The sequence below is a fragment of the Jaculus jaculus genome, chromosome 17 (assembly GCF_020740685.1).
Source record: "Jaculus jaculus isolate mJacJac1 chromosome 17, mJacJac1.mat.Y.cur, whole genome shotgun sequence".
Lineage (NCBI taxonomy): Eukaryota > Metazoa > Chordata > Mammalia > Rodentia > Dipodidae > Jaculus > Jaculus jaculus.
Window position 1 is genome coordinate 32449102 of NC_059118.1, and position 17748 is coordinate 32466849.

Here is a 17748-nt window from a genome sequence, read left to right on the forward strand (position 1 = left end):
CTGAGGCGGGCAGATACCTAGCGCTTACTAGCTGAATCAGTGAGCTCTAGGCTCAGCAAGAGACCCCATATTGAAGAATAAGGCAGAAGAAGATGGAGACACCTGCACACACATGTGCCCACATGCATAGGAACATGCAAAACTCACACACATGTGCCCACATGCAAATGAATGTGCATACCTAACACACATGTACCCACATACATAAGAGCATGTCTACCACACACATATGTGCCCACATGTATATAAGCATGCATCACACACACATAGAGACTTAGGGTAAAGTCAAAGGGCCCCAGAAGAGAGCCCTGGTCTCACTATCCTGCTCACTGGCCTTCCCCAAAAGTGTCCCTGGTAGGCAGGGCTGCCCAGACAGGACAGGACAGGGACTCAGCCATGACAGAAAACTCTGTGAGTGAAGGGTTTGCAGTCTTCATATCTTGTTTCCTTTTCCTTTGTTTTCTGAGGGACTGGAACCCAACCAGAACCCTGCCGCTCCCCAGTCCCAGGTGTCTAGGAGAGAGAGAGAGAGAGAGAGGAGGGAGGGAGACTAGCCCAGCCACACCCCTCCCTGAGCTGGCCTCCCATGTTCCAGCCATTGGGCCGCCTCTCCCTGTTGGCTCTACACAGAAGGTGGCCTGCCTGCCTGGTGGTTGAAGCACTGACCTGAGACACGAAAACGTGCTTGCTTCTCTTGGAGGAAAGGGGATAGTATCCAAGGACTAAAGCGCAAGTTTAATCTCTGAAAGACACCCGTGTTAACTAAAAATGTGGAGGCGGGTGTTGTAGCTACCTTCACGTTGCTGGGACAAGACACTCAACCAAAAGCAGCCTGTGGGAGGAAAGGATTCATTTTGGCTTACATTCTCGAGGGGCAGCTCTATGATGGCAGGGAAAAGATGGCAGAGCAGAGGCTGCACATCACCTCCTTGCCACAGCAGCAAGAAAGTGCGCCAATTTCTGGCAAGGGGCAGCTGTCTATAACACCCCTAAGCCCACCCCCAACACACCTTCTTCAGCAAAGCTCTACTCCCAAACTGTCACAGGTGGGCACCAAGCATTCAAAACACATGAGTTCCTGGGGAACATCTGATCCAAACTACCACAGCGAGTTTCTCTGAATGATAAGATTGTGGGTGCTGTCTCCTTTCCTCCTCCTTCAGTTTGTTATTATTATTTATTTGAGGGAGAGAGAGAGAGAGAATGAGCGAGCAAGCGAGCCAGGGCCTTCTCCCACTGCAGATGAACCACACACTTGTGCTGCTTTGTGCATCTGGACTTATGTGGGTCCTGAAGCAGGGAAGTTGGGCTGCAAGGCTTTGTGTGCAAAGCATCTTTAAGTGCTGAGCATGTCTCCAGCCCCATTCTTTTTTTTTTTTTTATTTCTCTCTTTCTTCCTTTTTAAAATATTTATTTATTTGAGAAAGAGAGAAGGAGAGCAAGTAGACACGCCAGGGCCTCCTGCCACTGCTGACACACTCCCGATACATGCACCGTTTTGTGCATCTGGCTCTACATGGGTGCCCAGAAAAAGATAGAGCTCAGGCCGCCAGGCATTGCATTATAAACGCCTTTACTCACTGAGTCATCTCTCCAGTCCCTTCTTCTTTTTATTATTACTTTCTTTTTTAATGAAAAGCAAAGAAAAGTTTATTCTACATGGCTACATTTGGAACAGGAGCAGATGAAGGGGCCACTGATGTCATGTCCATCTTGGGGTACCGACATGTGCTTTAGTTTTAAATAGATGAACTGTGGCAAGGGGCAAGAGATCTGCTTAAGAAAGCGGTCCTGGTCTAGGTGTGGTGCCCTTGACCGTGGCCTCAGTTACGGTCCTGCAAGGTGATCCGGAGGTCTGGGGGAGATACCACTTCAACTCCACGCTGTGGCCTTCCCCCCGTGGAAAGTTGCCCTCATCCAGCAGTGGTCTGTCCTGTGAGCTTTGGTTCTTCCTAGAATACAAGGTGACTGCAGAACAAGGACAACAACTTAACGCTGGGATGTCAGTCTTGAAGTGGGGGTGAAATAGGTTAGGCAGACACTCCTGGAGTGACTGTCATGTTGAGCATGTGATCCAAAGGAAAGGCTGAGATGCCAGGCTTTTGTCTTACATCTGGCTGCTTTGTGGGTCCAAGTGTGAAATCAGTGCTTTGTAGCAAACAGGCTTCTAAGTGCCTGTTTGAGCGGGCTAGCTTCATGCTGCTGTGAATGGGGGAGGGTTGGCCACTGTTCCCATTCAAGGGGAAATCCATCTTGGTGGGGAAGGCTTGGCAGAGGAGTCCAAGACAGCTACCTCGTTGCATCCACAATCAGGAAATAGAGATGAATGCTGTTCCTTTTCTTGCTACACATTAAGTGTTGAATGACTGTTTTAGGGTGAGCCCATGTTTACATGAGATATAAAGATCTCTTTAAAAAATATATTTTCTTTTTCTTTTCTTTTCTTTCTTTCCTTTTTTTTTTTTTTTTTTTTTTTTAGTTTTTGAGGTAGGGTCTCACTCTGGTCCAGGCTGACCTGGAATTAACTCTGTAGTCTCAGGGTGGCCTTGAACTCACGGCGATTCTCCTACCTCTGCCTCCCGAGTGCTGGGATTAAAGCCATGCGCCACCACGCCCGGCATTATTTTTCTTTATTTATATGAGAGAGAGAGAGAAATAGGCAGGGAAGGAGAGAGAGAGAGAGAGAGAGAGAGAGAGAGAGAGAATGGGCACGCCAGGGCCTCTAGCTGCTGCAAACAAACTCCAGATATGTGCACCCCCTTGTGCATCTGACTTATGAGGGTCCTGGGGAATTGAACCTGGGTCCTTTGGCTTTGCAGGCAAGTGCCTTAACCACTAAGCCATTTCTCCAGCCCAAGATCCCTTTTGTATTTAAAAGAAAAAATAAAAGTGTGTTAACAATTTTCCAAGGGTGCTGAACTTGGAACCCTGCTTCTGAGCACATTACGTTCTTAGTCTGATCCCGGAGATCACAAAGCTATACCTCGAGGTAGCAGGGCTTCTGTGAACCTCAAGAAATCAAATTTAAGAATTGTACATGCAGTATTCTTTCAGGGTGAGGCTTATTGGCTTTGATCAGGTTCTCAAGGGTAGGAGTCAGGGACACCCAGGACACGGACAGGCGGGAGGCAGGGCCCGATAGCTCTGTTTCAGTCTGGTCATCTCTGTTATTGCTACTTTCTGTCATGATTGGTCTTCACATCCTCAAGTCAATGGGCCTTAGGCCCCCTGAAGAATGTGAGGGTTCCCTCCCCCTCTGGGAGGATGCCACTAGGACTCGAATTCAGACCACCGTGGGAGTTCTCACGCTATGGCAATCAGTGGACCTAGTCCCCGTAGCAGATACTGGTGGGGCTGGGGAGGCATCAGAGAGGAGACTGCTTGCATGCATCCTCCAGTCCAGCCTGCCATGGTCCACTGGCCCTGTGAATGCAGCCAGTTTAGCAAAGGTACCTGCTGATTTACCTCCTGTAGTCACCACAAGACAACACTAAAAGGGGAAAAACATGAAAGATTGGTGGATAGTTCAAATAAAGAGACTCAGGGGTCAACTGTTACTTCGATTTTGTCTGCATAACCAAGTATCTCAGAGTCTTCAAATGTGGACTTGACTATTGCCACCTCATCTGTATAACGTGTTCCCCCCCCCCCCTCCAGCCACTAAATGCAAGTGACCAAAGGCAGGTAACAGAACTGTGGGTTCTTTGTTGTGGTTTTGGTTTTCGTTGGCAATTACAGCAGGTGTTTTTTGTTTTTGTTTTTGTTTTTTTTTTCTGATACAGTACAGAGTAGAGACGGGATGAGCATGTAAGATAATTTAGTGGGCAGAGGAGTGCCAAGGGAATTGTGGGATTGACTGTTAAAACAAATCATTATCCTTTAACAGATGGATAAAGGAGAGAGGATTCCAAAGCTTTTTAGATTATTGGGAGAAAGAAATTGCAGAAATGAGATGTCAGGATGGGGGATGGTGTAGCTTAGAGAAGGTGTGATCTCAGATAAACTGAATGTGTTTAAGGGAATCAGAAAAGCTGCTAAATTTGGGGTGGCCGAGATGGGGGTAGAGAGATTGGCTTATTGTACTTCCGGTAATGTGGACACTGTGGCCTGATGTCCCTTCCTGATCCCACATCCAAGGGAAAGCCTTTTTTATGAACTGGTAAGAAACACATTAGGGGACAGATGTGGAAAAGGCATTTAATCTGATCCCGTTGAGTCCTAATGTGACTCAGGTACCTGATGAGGAAGCCAGTCTAGGTTAAAATGTAAAAGGTCTGGGCCAGATGTTGGCCCCAACTGATTCTTAGATGGCTTTGTCAGTGGTGTGACTTACAGGGCAACTGAGCCCAAACACGAAGTGGAGCCGACCCTTTAGCCTCATCACATTCACGTTCACTGAGGCACTCGTGGTCCCCAATACTTGACTTCACTCGGCAGATAGAGGAAGAGCTAATGGCCAGGTCACGCCCACGTGGGGATGGTAGGAGGCGGAGATCTGGAAGCTGCCTATGTTCCACTGCCGGTGGAAGGAAGCCGGTCTATCCGTTATTTCTTGTGATGCTCTGACCAAAATACCTGAAAGAAACACTTCAAACACTTGACTCCTGATTTCCGAGAGATTCCAGTTTGCCATCATGTGGAAGGCATGGCAGATGGAGCTTGTGGCAGATGCTGGGTCCATGGTGGGGGGATGTGAGGCAGGGCTGTTCACATTGTAACCGACCAGGAAGCAGCTAGACCTGAACGGGGCTGGCTTTGACCGTCAAAGGACTCCCCTGCTTCCCTTCCCCTTTCCACGCTCCACCTCTGTTTTTTCTTATGTCCTTGATATTTTACGTTTATTTTGTATTTGTAAGCTTTTTACTAACAACCTCCATACCTATGCACAATGTACCCTGATTGTAACCCCTCCTACCATCTTCCTTCGTTCCCTTCCTGTATTCCCCTCCACTGAACCGTCTCTTCTTCTCAGTAGTCCTCCTCCTTTTTTGCATGTATAGTATGTGGTGTGTGTGCACATTTATGTGCAGATGAATGTGCCTGTGGATGTGGGGTCACCCAAGGAGAGTATTGGTATCCTCCCTTTAGCTCTCATCCAGGCATTCTCTGAGACAGATCCCAGAGCTCCTGTTTTCCTTTATGAGCCCCAGCGATTCTCTGGTCTCTGCTCTCCATAGGACCGGAGTTACAGAAAGGTGTGGGTGTCCCAAGTGTTTACGTGGGGCCTGGAGAATCAAGCCTAGGCAGTCTCAGACCCTCTTTAGGCTCTCACGCTCCAGTTCTCTTACATGCGGAGCCATCCTTTCAGCCCCAAGGCACCACTTCCTAAAGGTTCCACAGTCTCCCAAAACAGCACTATCAGCCAGGGAACACATATTCAAAATGAGAACCTATGGAAGGCTTGTCAGATTCAAGCCATGGGAGCCAGGGAGCAGTAAATTCCATCCTGTGCTCTGGACCAGCATCTTGAGATGCAGAATTGAGCTAGGCCTGCAGAAACTGGCCTGGCACTCTAGAGGAGTGTCTATGCAAGCCAGTGAGCTAGCTACAGAGTCCTGGGTTTAACAAACCTACCAACCCATGTGGGTTAGGATAACTGAGGTGACCCGAGGCCCCCAGGCCAGCCCGAGCATGTGGTTGTTAGCCTATGCTGAGAAGTCACAATCAGGCCTTAATTTGGGGCCTTTTCTTCTGTCCTCTGGGGACCATTAGCAGAATAAACAAAACTTAAAATGACATCATCAGGGCCAGGAGATGGCTCAGAGGTTAAAGGTGCTTGCTTGCAAAGCCTGCCAGCCCACGTTCCATTCTCCAGTACCCACGTAAAGCCAGATGCACAAAGCGGCACATGCATCTGGAGTTCGTTTACAGTGTTAGAGGCCCTGGCACTTCCATACTCACTCACTCTTCCTCCCACTCTCTCTGCCTGCCACTCTAACTCTCTTGCTCTCTCATTTTCTGCTTGCAAAGCAATAAATAAAGTAAAATCATCAGATAAAAATTCCCCAGGTTCACAGTACTGGCTGCTGGGCCAAGATTTGTTGATGAGGCCATATTCACCTGAGGCCATTAGTGACCACTCATGGTGACAGCTCAACATTTTCTTCCCTACCAGGGTCTCCATTGTAGTGTACCTACAACCCTAAACCCGGGGCCAAGTGTGTAGGAGGTACTAGGACTCAGAAGGCCACATTCCCAGAATTTCTGTTCCTTATTCTTACTAATACAGGTGGCTGGACAGACTGATGCCTCAGGCACCAGCAGTAGTTAGGGCCAGAGCTTGCAGGCTGCAGGGCCTCAGGAAGCCCTTCAACACGCTGCCTGTGGTGCGCTACGTGGCTGATGGCTCTCTGCCTAGGATGAGGGCCCAGGCTGGGAGGAGCAGAGAGGAGCAGTTGGCTTGTGGCACTATCTGTCGTGTGTGTGGGCCCACGCTCTGGGAGCTGGTGGCTGGCTGGAGAGAAGTGGTGCAGAAGGACCTTCACGAGCTAAAGGGGGCATCCTCTGCTCGTTACCTTGTGATTCTGAGAAATTTGCTGGTTGCTTCTGAGGGTAGGGAGAAAGGCAGATTCCAAGAAAAGGCCCAAGAGGCGATACTCTGTGTCATTTCTTTGAAACTGAGACCTTGTTGGCATCTTCATTAAATGATAGTAGATGTATGAATGGGGCGAAAGTGATGGTGGAGGAGACAAGGTGACTGATGGAAGTCTTCCCTTCTGTGTGGCGATCGCATCACAGAGAAGGGAGCTGGTTAGTTAGCAGTGAACAGCGTCTGCTGGTCTGTGGTAGTGTAGCCCCGGTCTCCCATTGAGATTCAGGGGTTTTTCCATCCCACAGCGGCACTCTTGATCCTCCCTTCCATTCATCTGCCACTCTCACTCCAAACACCCCCTCAGTCCATTTCATCTGCTTAGACAGCAGCAGTTTATTTATTTATTTATTTATTTATTTATTTATTTATTTATTTATTTATTTATTTTGAGGTAGGGTCTCAATCTATCCCAGGCTGACCTGTAATTCACTATGTAGTCTCAGAGTGGCCTCAAACTCATAGCAGTCCTCCTACCTCTGCCTCCTAAGTGCTGGGATCAAAGGCGTGCGCCACCATGCACGGCTGGACAGCAGTTTCTAATTGTCCCATGGGCCTCTGGAGTTGCAGGAGACTGGGTGAGGCTTGTGTCCCAGAGTCCCCCAGACATTCTGTCTACACCAAGTCTCCACTCCCTGTGCCCAGCCAGCAGGGCCAGCCCCCAAGGGCTCATATGACAAGTGGCGCCAGGGCAGAGGCTGCCTCCAGCCACAAGGACCTGATCCTTCAGGCCCCTTTCCAACCCAGCCCCCCTCAGTGGACAGCCTGGTGGGACAACTGACTGGGTCTCCCAAGAATCTGAGATGGGTCTTGAGCCGGCTCGCTAACTCCTGTCCACTGTGTCCATAGCCACCGGCTACACATCAGGTTCTTAGGCCAGGGAAGCCCATCCCTACTCTTGGGTGCTGAGGTAACCCTGCTTCTCCTGAGGGATCAATGACAACAGTGTACGTCAAAATCACAGAGCAGAGTGCCTGACGTAGAGCAAGCACTTTGGGATGGCCTGTCCTCTGCCCGTCAGCCATGTATACATACGTGCAAGGGACGTGGTCTTGGCCCTCCAGCCATCTGGGGTGGTGGAGCCACAAACTCGGACAGACTGCTTCCGGTGCTCTGTGGTGCGAGCCTCGCGCAGCAGGAGCTGGGTGGGCTTGGAAGAGAAGGATGTGGGGGCCACCTAGGGTCTCAGGTGCTTCCCGGAGGCAGTAACTCTTCAGATTTGAGCAGTCACAGTCGAGAGGGCAGGGTGGGAAACAGGGCCACGAGTGACACATGCTGGCACCAGGCTCTCGGCAGTGCAAAACAATGAGAGGTTAGTTGGGGCAGGGTGAAGATGGAGCTGGGAAGCTTCTCACTCCCCACGCCACAGAGCCCCTGTGAATGCCTGGTTTCTAGGGGACTCCCCCCCCCATGTCCCTGTGTGAGCTGATACCATGTGTTGATGACTCAGGGGGACACAAGCAGCACCGGGTGATCTCGGCACATTGAACAATGGGCAAAGCCAAGGAGCCCCGGTGCCAGGGGCAGCAGAAGCAAAGCTCTTTCTGGACGTACGTCCCTCCTGTTCACGACCCAATCTGGATCAGTGGCCTGCAGATATGCTCACTTCCTTGAGTCCCACCTGGGTCATCTGGATACAGCTTCCAGGGTTCCCAAGAGGAGGCCCAGGCACCCTCATCCTATATGCCCATGAGTAAGCCAGGCCTCTCTGTCCCTGTGCCACCCACTCATATACTGCATCTCCTTAGCTGTACCTTGTCCTGACCCAGATACAGAGGAAGTATGTCACAGTCTGGCCAAGGAGCCCAGATTTATTAGACTCCATAGACAGAAAAGTCAAACACTGGGCTGGAGAGATGGCTTAGCAGTTAAGCCCTTTCCTGTGAAGCCTAAGGACCCCGGTTCGAGGCTCAGCTCCCCAGGACCCACGTTAGCCAGATGCACAGGGGGGCGCACGCGTCTGGAGTTTGTTGGCAGTGGCTGGAGGCCCTGGTGTGCCCATTCTCTCTCTCTCTCTCTCTCTCTCTGCCTCTTTGTCTGTCACTCTCAAATAAATAAATAAATAAATAAAAATATTTTAAAAAAGAAAAGTCAAACACTGATGGCACCACCCAGCCCAAAGCGGGCAGCCGTTAAGGTGCCAGTGTGGAAGCTGATGTGCTACCAGTCTCCCTGTAGCAAAAGATCTGCAGACACCTGGGCTGGGCGCTGACTTCTCTAACACCTCTTGGTGTAACCATGGGCCTAATTCTGAGCTGGGAAGGGGTCGATTCTGAATGTTTATGATTGTTATTTTAGTAATGCACGGGAATGCATACATGTATATTGAGACATGGAAATATGCTTATTTCTGCACATACAGAATGCACGTAACATATGATTACCCTAAATATATATACGTGACTGTGGTGGGTCTATAAACCAATGTAGATATTTATAGAAAAACAGCCGGAGACTACATAGTGAATTCCAGGTCAGCCTGGGCTAAAGCGAGACCCTACCTCAAAAAACAAAAACAAAAAAAAAAGACTAAAATCATGACTCCACCCATTTCCTCCATTCATCAGAGGAGACTATCATGGTATGTCTCCGTCTCAACATGTCGTTGGGCTCCTGTGTCATGAACAAATGCCTGTTCCTTCACGTACAGACGGCTTTTTTTTTCTTGAGAGAAAGAGGGAGAGTGAGAAGGGAGGAGAGAGAATGGGCACGCCAGGGCCTTTACCCACTGCAGATGAACTCCAGATGCATATGCTACCTTGTGCACCTAGCTTACAAGGGGAATCAAACCTGGGTCCTTAGGCTTCACAGACAAGCACCTTGACTGCTAAGCCATCTCTCCAGCCCCAGATGGCTTTTTCATCACACAAAGAGAATTCCATCAGCACCTAGTGACTTGCTTCATTAACTTCACTCAATTTATCTTTGATTCTTTCCCATTCTTTTTAACAGAGAGAGAATGTTCCTCACTATGGACATAACATTCTCTTCAGCTAATGATGGCTGTTTAGATGTTACAGGCAGGGCTGCAGTGAATCTCCTTAGCCATACATCATTAAGGGTGGGGATCGATGGAATAGTTTAGAATAGGGTCCAAGGCATCGAATAGTGAGATCAGCAATAACACACACACATACCACATAGTCCTTCTGAGAGGTTCTTCCAGTCTAACTGCCATCTCCAGTAAGTGGAGGTCACACTCTTTTTTTTATTATTATTATTTGAGAGAAAGAGAGAGAAAATGGGCACATCAGGGCCTCCACCCACTGCAAACGAACTCCAGACACATGTGCCACCTTGTGCATCTGGCTTACGTGGGTCCTGGGGAATTGAACCAGGTCCTTTAGCTTTGCAGGAAAGCACCTTAACCGCTAAGCCATCTCTCCCACCCTGGAGGTCACACTCTTGCCAGTATTAGTATTATTGTTAAGCATGGTTTTATTTATTAGATATGGTATTTAGTATGTAAATAACGCATGTTATTACCATCCTTTCCCTCCTCCCTTCCCCTTTTCTGAAGAGGCCTTCTTCGTTTGGGATCCAGGTCAACCCCATGGGGATTGTGGGTCATGCATTATGGGGGGTGAAGGCAATGTCTGTGTGTGAAAGTCCCAACTTGTGGCTCTAACAATCTTTCTGCCCCCTTTTCTGCAAAATTCCCTGAGCCATGCTGGGAGCATTTTAAGTCCATTTCAGTGATGGGCACTTAGGAGTCTCTGGATCTCTGGTTTGGTAGGTGTTGAGTGTCCTCAGTGTCTATCTCCTTCACCCTTGAAGCATGATTTTTAACCTGATGTGGAGAAACTCACGTTCTACTGGTTATTCTGTTTTGTATTTCCTAGTTATGATTAACTTGAGCATACTTTCATGTGTTTATTGACTGTTGGGATTTATTTTCCTGTAACTAGCCTGTTTTTGTTTTTCAATGATCTGTCAGTAGTGGGGCCATTTGTTATATTGCAAATATTGTTCTCTTGGTGTATTATTTGTCTCTTATCTTTGTCTGGGGCATCTGTTTGCCAAAGGGAAGTTTTAAATATTTACATAGAAGAAATCATGGGCTTAAGGCTGATGCAGACTAGTGATTGATTTTTTTTTGTCTATTTTTGGATCTCTCTGCATATAGATATAGATAGATACATGATAGATAGATAGATAGATGCATATAGTAGAAGTTAGAAGTTAACTAGAAGTTAACTAGATCATGGGCTCACTTCTTTGCCAGCCCGCCCCTCACGAGGTAGGTGGCGACAGTATGACTTACTATATGGGGATCACTGGAAAATGTGTGATGTTGCAAAGACATTTCCCTAAGTGAGAAAACACTTGGGCTGTACTGAGAGAGGCTTACCAGACAGGAGGATGGCTGGAGCAGCTCTGAGCTGTCATTCAAAGAACAGGGAGAGGCTCTTCTGCAGTCTACGTATCGCCTCTCACAAGGAAAAGGAGTGTGGTTGTGGTTGACTTGCCACTGCCCTTGCCTATGGGAGAGTCACATGTTCACCCCACCGGAGGGTAGGGATGCTGCGATGCACAGTTCAGCCAGACCCCCTGGAGGTGGCACTGACAGAAGGATGGGTCCCATGACAGATCACATGACCCACACGTGACACCCAAAGACAGTGATGGGCTGGGCAGACTGGAGCAGAGGAGTAAGGATGAGTCAAGGCTCCATACCACACAGGCATGCCTAGCCCCGGGCTGTCTTCTGGGAAGGGATGTCAAGAGGATTAGTGAGTAGACGTCCAAGAAAGGACTCTGGGGGCCAACAGAGCACAGTGAGCTGGTGTCATCTGAGGTGAGGCACACACCTCCGCTAGCTCTTAGCGCGCACCCAGTGGGCAAGGACTTTCTTCCTTGTTACAGCGAGTGGAGCTGAAAGTGCCTTGGGCACTGGAGAGATGGCTTGGCAGTTAAGGAGCTTGCCTGGAAAGCCTGAGAACTCATGTTCGAAGCTCTAGGTCGACGTAAGCCAATTGCACAGTGACGTAAGAATGCAGTGTTGCACTTGGCGCACACATCTGGAGTTCATTCACAGTGGCTAAAGCCCTGGCATGCCATTCTCCCCATCTCTTCACCCCATCCCCCCAAAATTAAATAAAAAAATAATAAAGTGACTTGTGATAAAGAGTTGCATCCTTACAAGCCTTTAGTTCCAGTAACTTGAGAGCGAGGCGTTGGTTCTTCCTCATCTGCTGCAGTCTGGTTTGCAGTGCTGGGAGAAATCACCCAACTAAGAGCAGCTTGAGGGAAAAAGAGGTTTATTTTGGCTTACAGGCCGAGGGGAAGCTCCATGATGGCAGGGGAAAATGATGACATGAGCAGAAGGTGGCCATCACCCCCTGAACCACATAAGGTAGACAATAGCAATGGGACAGTGTGCCAAACACTGGCATGGGGAAACTGGCTATAACACACATAAGCCTGCCCCCAACAATACACTCCCTCCAGGAGGTGTTAATTCCCAAATATCCATCAGCTGGGAACCTAGCATACGGAACACCTGAGTTTATGGGGGACACCTGAATCAAACCACCACATCATGCTAAGTGGGCCGCATTTCTCTGAGAGGCCCCAGTTCTGCGCCGGTCCTTATCCCTGTGGAGGAGTCAGTCCACAGTGGGGAGCACTCAGAATAGGAGCTGACTTCCGGTTCCACTAAGGTCCACCCGAACTCTAAAAGAAAGAATGCCTACTCACAGCAATACCCAATCCTCACCTCGGGCCATGGAAGCTGGCCTGGCACCTCCGTGACTACAGAATCATGACCCGTTCGTTCTACCTTCCTTGCAGTCCACCTCATCCCTGTGTCCACGGCGAAGAATGGAGTGAGCAGCAAGAGTCGAAAGAGAATCATGCCCGACCCAGTGACGGAGCCCCCTGTGACGGACCCGGTGTACGAAGCACTTCTGTACTGCAACATCCCAAGTGTGGCTGAGCGGAGCATGGAAGGTAGGCCCGGCGCGCCACCCACCTCCGTCCTGGTAGCCTGGGATTGGATACCCAGGGGACTAGTTCTCCAGGCAGCCTCACACAGTGGTACGAAGCTAGCTGGCCTTGGCTCAAGTCCAACAGGCTGTGCTCTGGAATGAGCTCCTAGGTCTTAGTATGGTCCCATCTCTGACGAGGGTGCTGGCAGTGCCCATGCATGAGGGTGAAGTAACTGCCTTGAAGAAGAGGAAGCTGGTATTCACTGAATGTTGGCAAGATGTGGAGGCAGCCACGGCCGGCCTCGGGGGCCTGTCCTCAGCTGCCCAGCCTTCAGGGTAGACTTGGATAAACTTGGCATGCACATGGGGCCCCTGCCAGAGTCTTGCCATAGCAGTGGGCCAAAACTACCATTTCCCCCATCGAGTTTTACTTTCCTGAACATGTTTCAGAGGATGGTGTGGAGCATGACTATTTTTGTCCTACCACATTTTGTGAAGAATTTAAAACAGAAGTCACGGTTTCCAGGATTTCTGTGGGCCCCAGTCTCTGCAGATGAGGGAGGCCTCGTGAGTCATCATACCCACACTCAGAGCCTTCAGCCCCCGGCTGCATCCCCAGAACCTCCTGCTATTTTGAGGGGTCTGGGACATGCCAGGCCTTCTCACGTACCTCTGTCTCACCTTGTGAGGCTCTTCAGCAGCCCCCACTGAGCACAGCTAAGGCCCCTTCATAGCTCTGCAACTTCTGGGTGGCCCCCACTGCCACGTCCTCTGGCTCCCAGCGTGGGCATGCCCTGCTGAAATATTGTCAGTTATCAAATGGTGACTAGATGTGCCTCTCTCTTGCAGGTCACGCCCCACATCATTTTAAGCTGGTGTCTGTGCATGTGTTCATTCGCCATGGAGACAGGTACCCACTGTATGCCATTCCCAAAACAAAGAGACCAGAAATCGACTGCACTCTGGTGGCTAGCAGGTAAATTGCACTTGTTCTACAAGTCATTTTTAAGAAGTCGGCTATGTCCTGTACAGTGGAGAATTACAAGCAGAGCCGTGAGCAGCTGGAGTTCCCCGCCCTTCCATTCACTTGCAGTTGTACACTGAATGCTGCTGTGTGCTTTTTCTTAGGGAAATTTTAACAGCCATCTATTCACCCCAGACAGGGCACTGACTACAAACTAAACAAGTGATTCTACCCAAACAGCTTGGTGACCCCACAGCTTTATTGGGGTTACTTACAGCAGCATGGTGTCTCAGAGGCAGTTGCACCACTAAAAAGTCCACCCCTGCAAGAGTGATGGCTCACAAATCTGCATCTCTACGGCTCCCTGTGCCACCTGAACGCAGCTCCATAGGACAGCCTCTTGGCTCCTGGCTGCTCATATCACCCTGGGAAGGGGCCTAGTGAAGCTGCTGACTTCTGAGCTTCCCGGGACTGCTTGGCCTCATTCAGCTTTCAGTGTCTTAGGAACTTTCCTCCTCCCCGGAAGAGGGGATGTTTCAGTTGAAAGGAAACAACTCACTATGCAATAGATGAGGAAGACTGAGGTCCACAGGCAGCACAGAAAATACATGGAGGTTTGAGCCCTATTCAGTCAGGTTCACACCCTCCAAGCCTGTTGTTACTCAGTTTGAGAAAGCTGGGAGGTCGTGCTCTGGCTGAGGAGTTGTCCAGCCCAGAGCTATCCCACAGGGTGAGCACATGAGTCCCTTATTTCCTCTGGGCCTGGCCTCCCACCTCTAAACTGAAGGTGGTGCTCCCTCCATGGAGGGCGGGGGTGAGGAGTGAGAGGACTCATGAGAAAGTATGTTCACAATTGCAAAGCCATAGGAATGTATGAAAGTGTTTTAGCCATTTAATTTTTCACAGCAATAGAGACAGCCTGGTCTTGGTTGAAAAGCCCTTAGGCTGGAAAGTAATTGACCAGAGAAAGGAATCTACGTGTATGGAAATGGCATGGCCCTAAAATTAGAAGCACAGTTAGTAATAAAGGATTTCTTGGCCTTGGCCAGCATGTCTGGGGCACATAGCATCCTGGGCAGAGCTTACTGCATTAGGCCAGGAGATGCAAGGAAGTGCCCAGTGGGGAAGATGTTATTTTGGTGGACTGCTGTTGGAGTACCAGCCTTCCTGGGCAGGGCCAGCGAGGCAGCACTGTGGATTGCCCGCCTGCCACCTGGGCTATTCTTTAAGGGCATCAACCCAGGAGTTTCAGGTTAACTCGTCACTCCCAGAGCCTTCTGACTGGCTGATCACATGGGAGAGATGAAGAGAAGTGTTTTGTGTGTAAACCTTAAGGCTTTGTGTGCACATCTCTCATGCTGGAAACTCCCCGGCTGGCCGCCCGAGGACTTATGTCTTCTTTCCTGCCGTCAAAAAGTACGCTGTGTGTCCTAGAGTCCCGTGTGTCAGACCGTGTCCAACTCATGTCAGAGGACTCGGGACACTCTTCCCCACTGGGACTGAGCCCTACCCCCTAATCTGTTCAGACTTTCCCCTGAGATCCCCAGCTGCCCAGGACCCCACTTCTTACTCAACTTTGTCCCTTCATGGCCTTGCACCTGCTGTACTCCCCTGCTCCCCATCTCTGTGCAGACTACATCTGTGGGGTCCTCAGGATCCCTTGAGACGTTCCGCCCTCTAGGAAGCCTCCAAGGGCATGTGATGCCCGGAGGGGCTCTGGCTGTCTGAAGCACCAGAATTGGCTGACTCCCACGACAAAGTGGGGCCATGCAGCAAGTATGTCAGAACACAGAGGGGAAGTCACAGGGCTTAAAAGCCACCCCTCAGCCAGCTTTGGGGCTTGGGCAAGGGTGCAAGATTCTTGTTATCTGGGCATTAACCCTTTGGTGTCTGGACCCTGTGGGGTGTGCTAGGATGTATAGGATGAGGGAAACAGCTGAGGGAAATGGCTTTTTTCCATTGCACACAGCCGGGTCTCCATGCATTTACAGCTGGTACATCCCGCTTGCCCATTGGCTAGATGTCAGCCTTTTGAACAGTCAAGGGGGAGCTGGGTCGATGCAGGGTGACCTCAGGGCCTCAGGGACAGTAACATGCTGCAGCTTTAGCCACTCCCAATGTCTGCTCCCCTTTCTCCAGTGATGGAGGGGGTCACATTCCCAGAAGGAGCATTTGATTATCTCAGCTTAGACCAGTTAACTATTGCTAGAAAGTCACTGTGGGGACCACTGCCCTGGCTGTTCTCAGTGAAGGAGGCCATTGGCCACTGCCCCCTGGCCTAGTGCAGTGACCTTGTGCTCAAAACCATGCATCTTATCTTTCCCAGCTGGGCTCCTCCCTCCCAGAGCCTGGCTATTCACATGTCACTGAGCACAGCCCAGAGTCTGGCGTGTGACAGCTGTTGGACTTGGTAGATGAATTAGAGACCTCCATGAGGAAGACAGACACGATTGCCTGCTGGGTTCCTGCTGCCATGTTCCCCAAGATAGATTTAAGCCTCAGCTGTGGAGCCCCCTGAAGCTTTTGGAACCTGATTGATGTCTAAGCAAATCATTTCCCCCCTCTGAGCCCTTGCATGCCATTCCATAACCCAGGCAGCTGTACATCCTTACAGCAGTCCATTCCGTACCCCATGCAGGCACATATCCCTATAACAGTCCATTCCATACCCCACACAGGCATATATCCCTATAACAGTCCATTCCGTACCCCACGCAGGCATATATCCCTATAACAGTCCATTCCGGACCCCACGCAGGCATATATCCCTATAATAGTCCATTCCGTACCCCACACAGGAATACACACCTATAACAGCCCATTCCGTACCCCACACAGGAATACACACCTATAACAGCCCATTCCGTACCCCACGCAGGAATACACCCCGATAACAGCCCATTCCGTACGCCACGTGGGAATACACCCTGATAACAGCCTATTCCGTACCCCACGCAGGAATACACCCCGATAACAGCCCATTCCGTACCCACGTGGGAATACACCCCGATAACAGCCCATTCCGTACCCCACGCGGGAATACACCCCGATAACAGCCCATTCCGTACCCACGCGGGAATACACCCCGATAACAGCCCATTCCGTACCCCACGCGGGAATACACCCCGATAACAGCCCATTCCGTACCCCATGCAGGAATACACCCCAATAACAGCCCATTCCATACCCCACGCGGGAATACACCCCAATAACAGTCCATTCCGGACCCCACACGGGAATACACCCCCACAACAGCCCATTCCGTACCCCTCGCGGGAATACACCCCCACAACAGCCCATTCCGTACCCCTCGCGGGAATACACCCCCACAACAGCCCATTCCGTACCCCTCGCGGGAATACACCCCCACAACAGCCCATTCCGTACCCCTCGCGGGAATACACCCCCCCACAACAGCCCATTCCATACCCCTCGCGGGAATACAACCCCCCACAACAGCCCATTCCATACCCCTCGCAGGAATACACCCCCATAACAGCCCATTCCGGACCCCACGCAGGAATACACCCCCACAACAGCCCATTCCGTACCCCTTGCAGGCATACATCCTTATAGCAGTCTTGTAAGATCTAAATAAAATAACAGAGTCCAGCACGTGCCCTGATCCACACAGGTCCCCACACTTGGTGACATGTCACTGCCTGCAGCAGCCTCGAACTAGCCTTTTCCCCTCTCCGCAACCGATGTGGCCATGAAGTCAGGCTGGATCCCAGGGCCATTCATGCAATCACTGCAGCGGCCACACCTTGTAGGACAGTGGGGACATTTCTGGAGCTCCCAGTCCTTGAGACCTGCTGCCCAAGCAGCCTCACTCCTTATTTCTCTCTCCTGGTTTTCATGATCGTTCTGTATTTGCAGGAGCTGTTTCATATCCTTTATGGGAGATGGAAGAAGCTGTAGTAGCATGTTTAATTACTGTAACACTCCCCACTTGGTTACCTGTGGTTAGCAGCAGTCCAGGAAAATTCCAGAAATAGGTTAGAGAGACCACAGTCATACAGTGTTTATCACAGCGTGTTGTTCTAACTGTTCTGTTTTATTAGTAGTTATTGTTGATAATCTCTTACTGTGCCTAACTTACAAATTAATTAAGCCTTATTGTGGGTATCATGAACACTGTATGTTCATATATATATATATATATATATATATATATATATATATATATATGGGGTTCCATGCTCACTGTGGTGTTAAGCACCCCCACAGATAAGCAAGTTCTACTGTACTTAGTGTTGTTTAAT

The 17748-nt window shown here is 49.9% G+C and overlaps 1 protein-coding gene across 3 annotated transcripts in view; it reads left to right on the forward strand.

Annotated features, from left to right (window-relative positions):
* Positions 1 to 17748, forward strand: part of Pxylp1 (2-phosphoxylose phosphatase 1) — a 76322-nt gene that overhangs the window by 44671 nt on the left and 13903 nt on the right. For all 3 annotated transcript variants that reach the window (XM_045136903.1, XM_045136904.1, XM_004663615.2), the window contains 2 exons: positions 12383 to 12541; positions 13369 to 13495. In XM_045136903.1, the coding sequence (XP_044992838.1) occupies positions 12383 to 12541; positions 13369 to 13495 (286 nt within the window). The remainder of the gene's footprint in view (positions 1 to 12382; positions 12542 to 13368; positions 13496 to 17748) is intronic.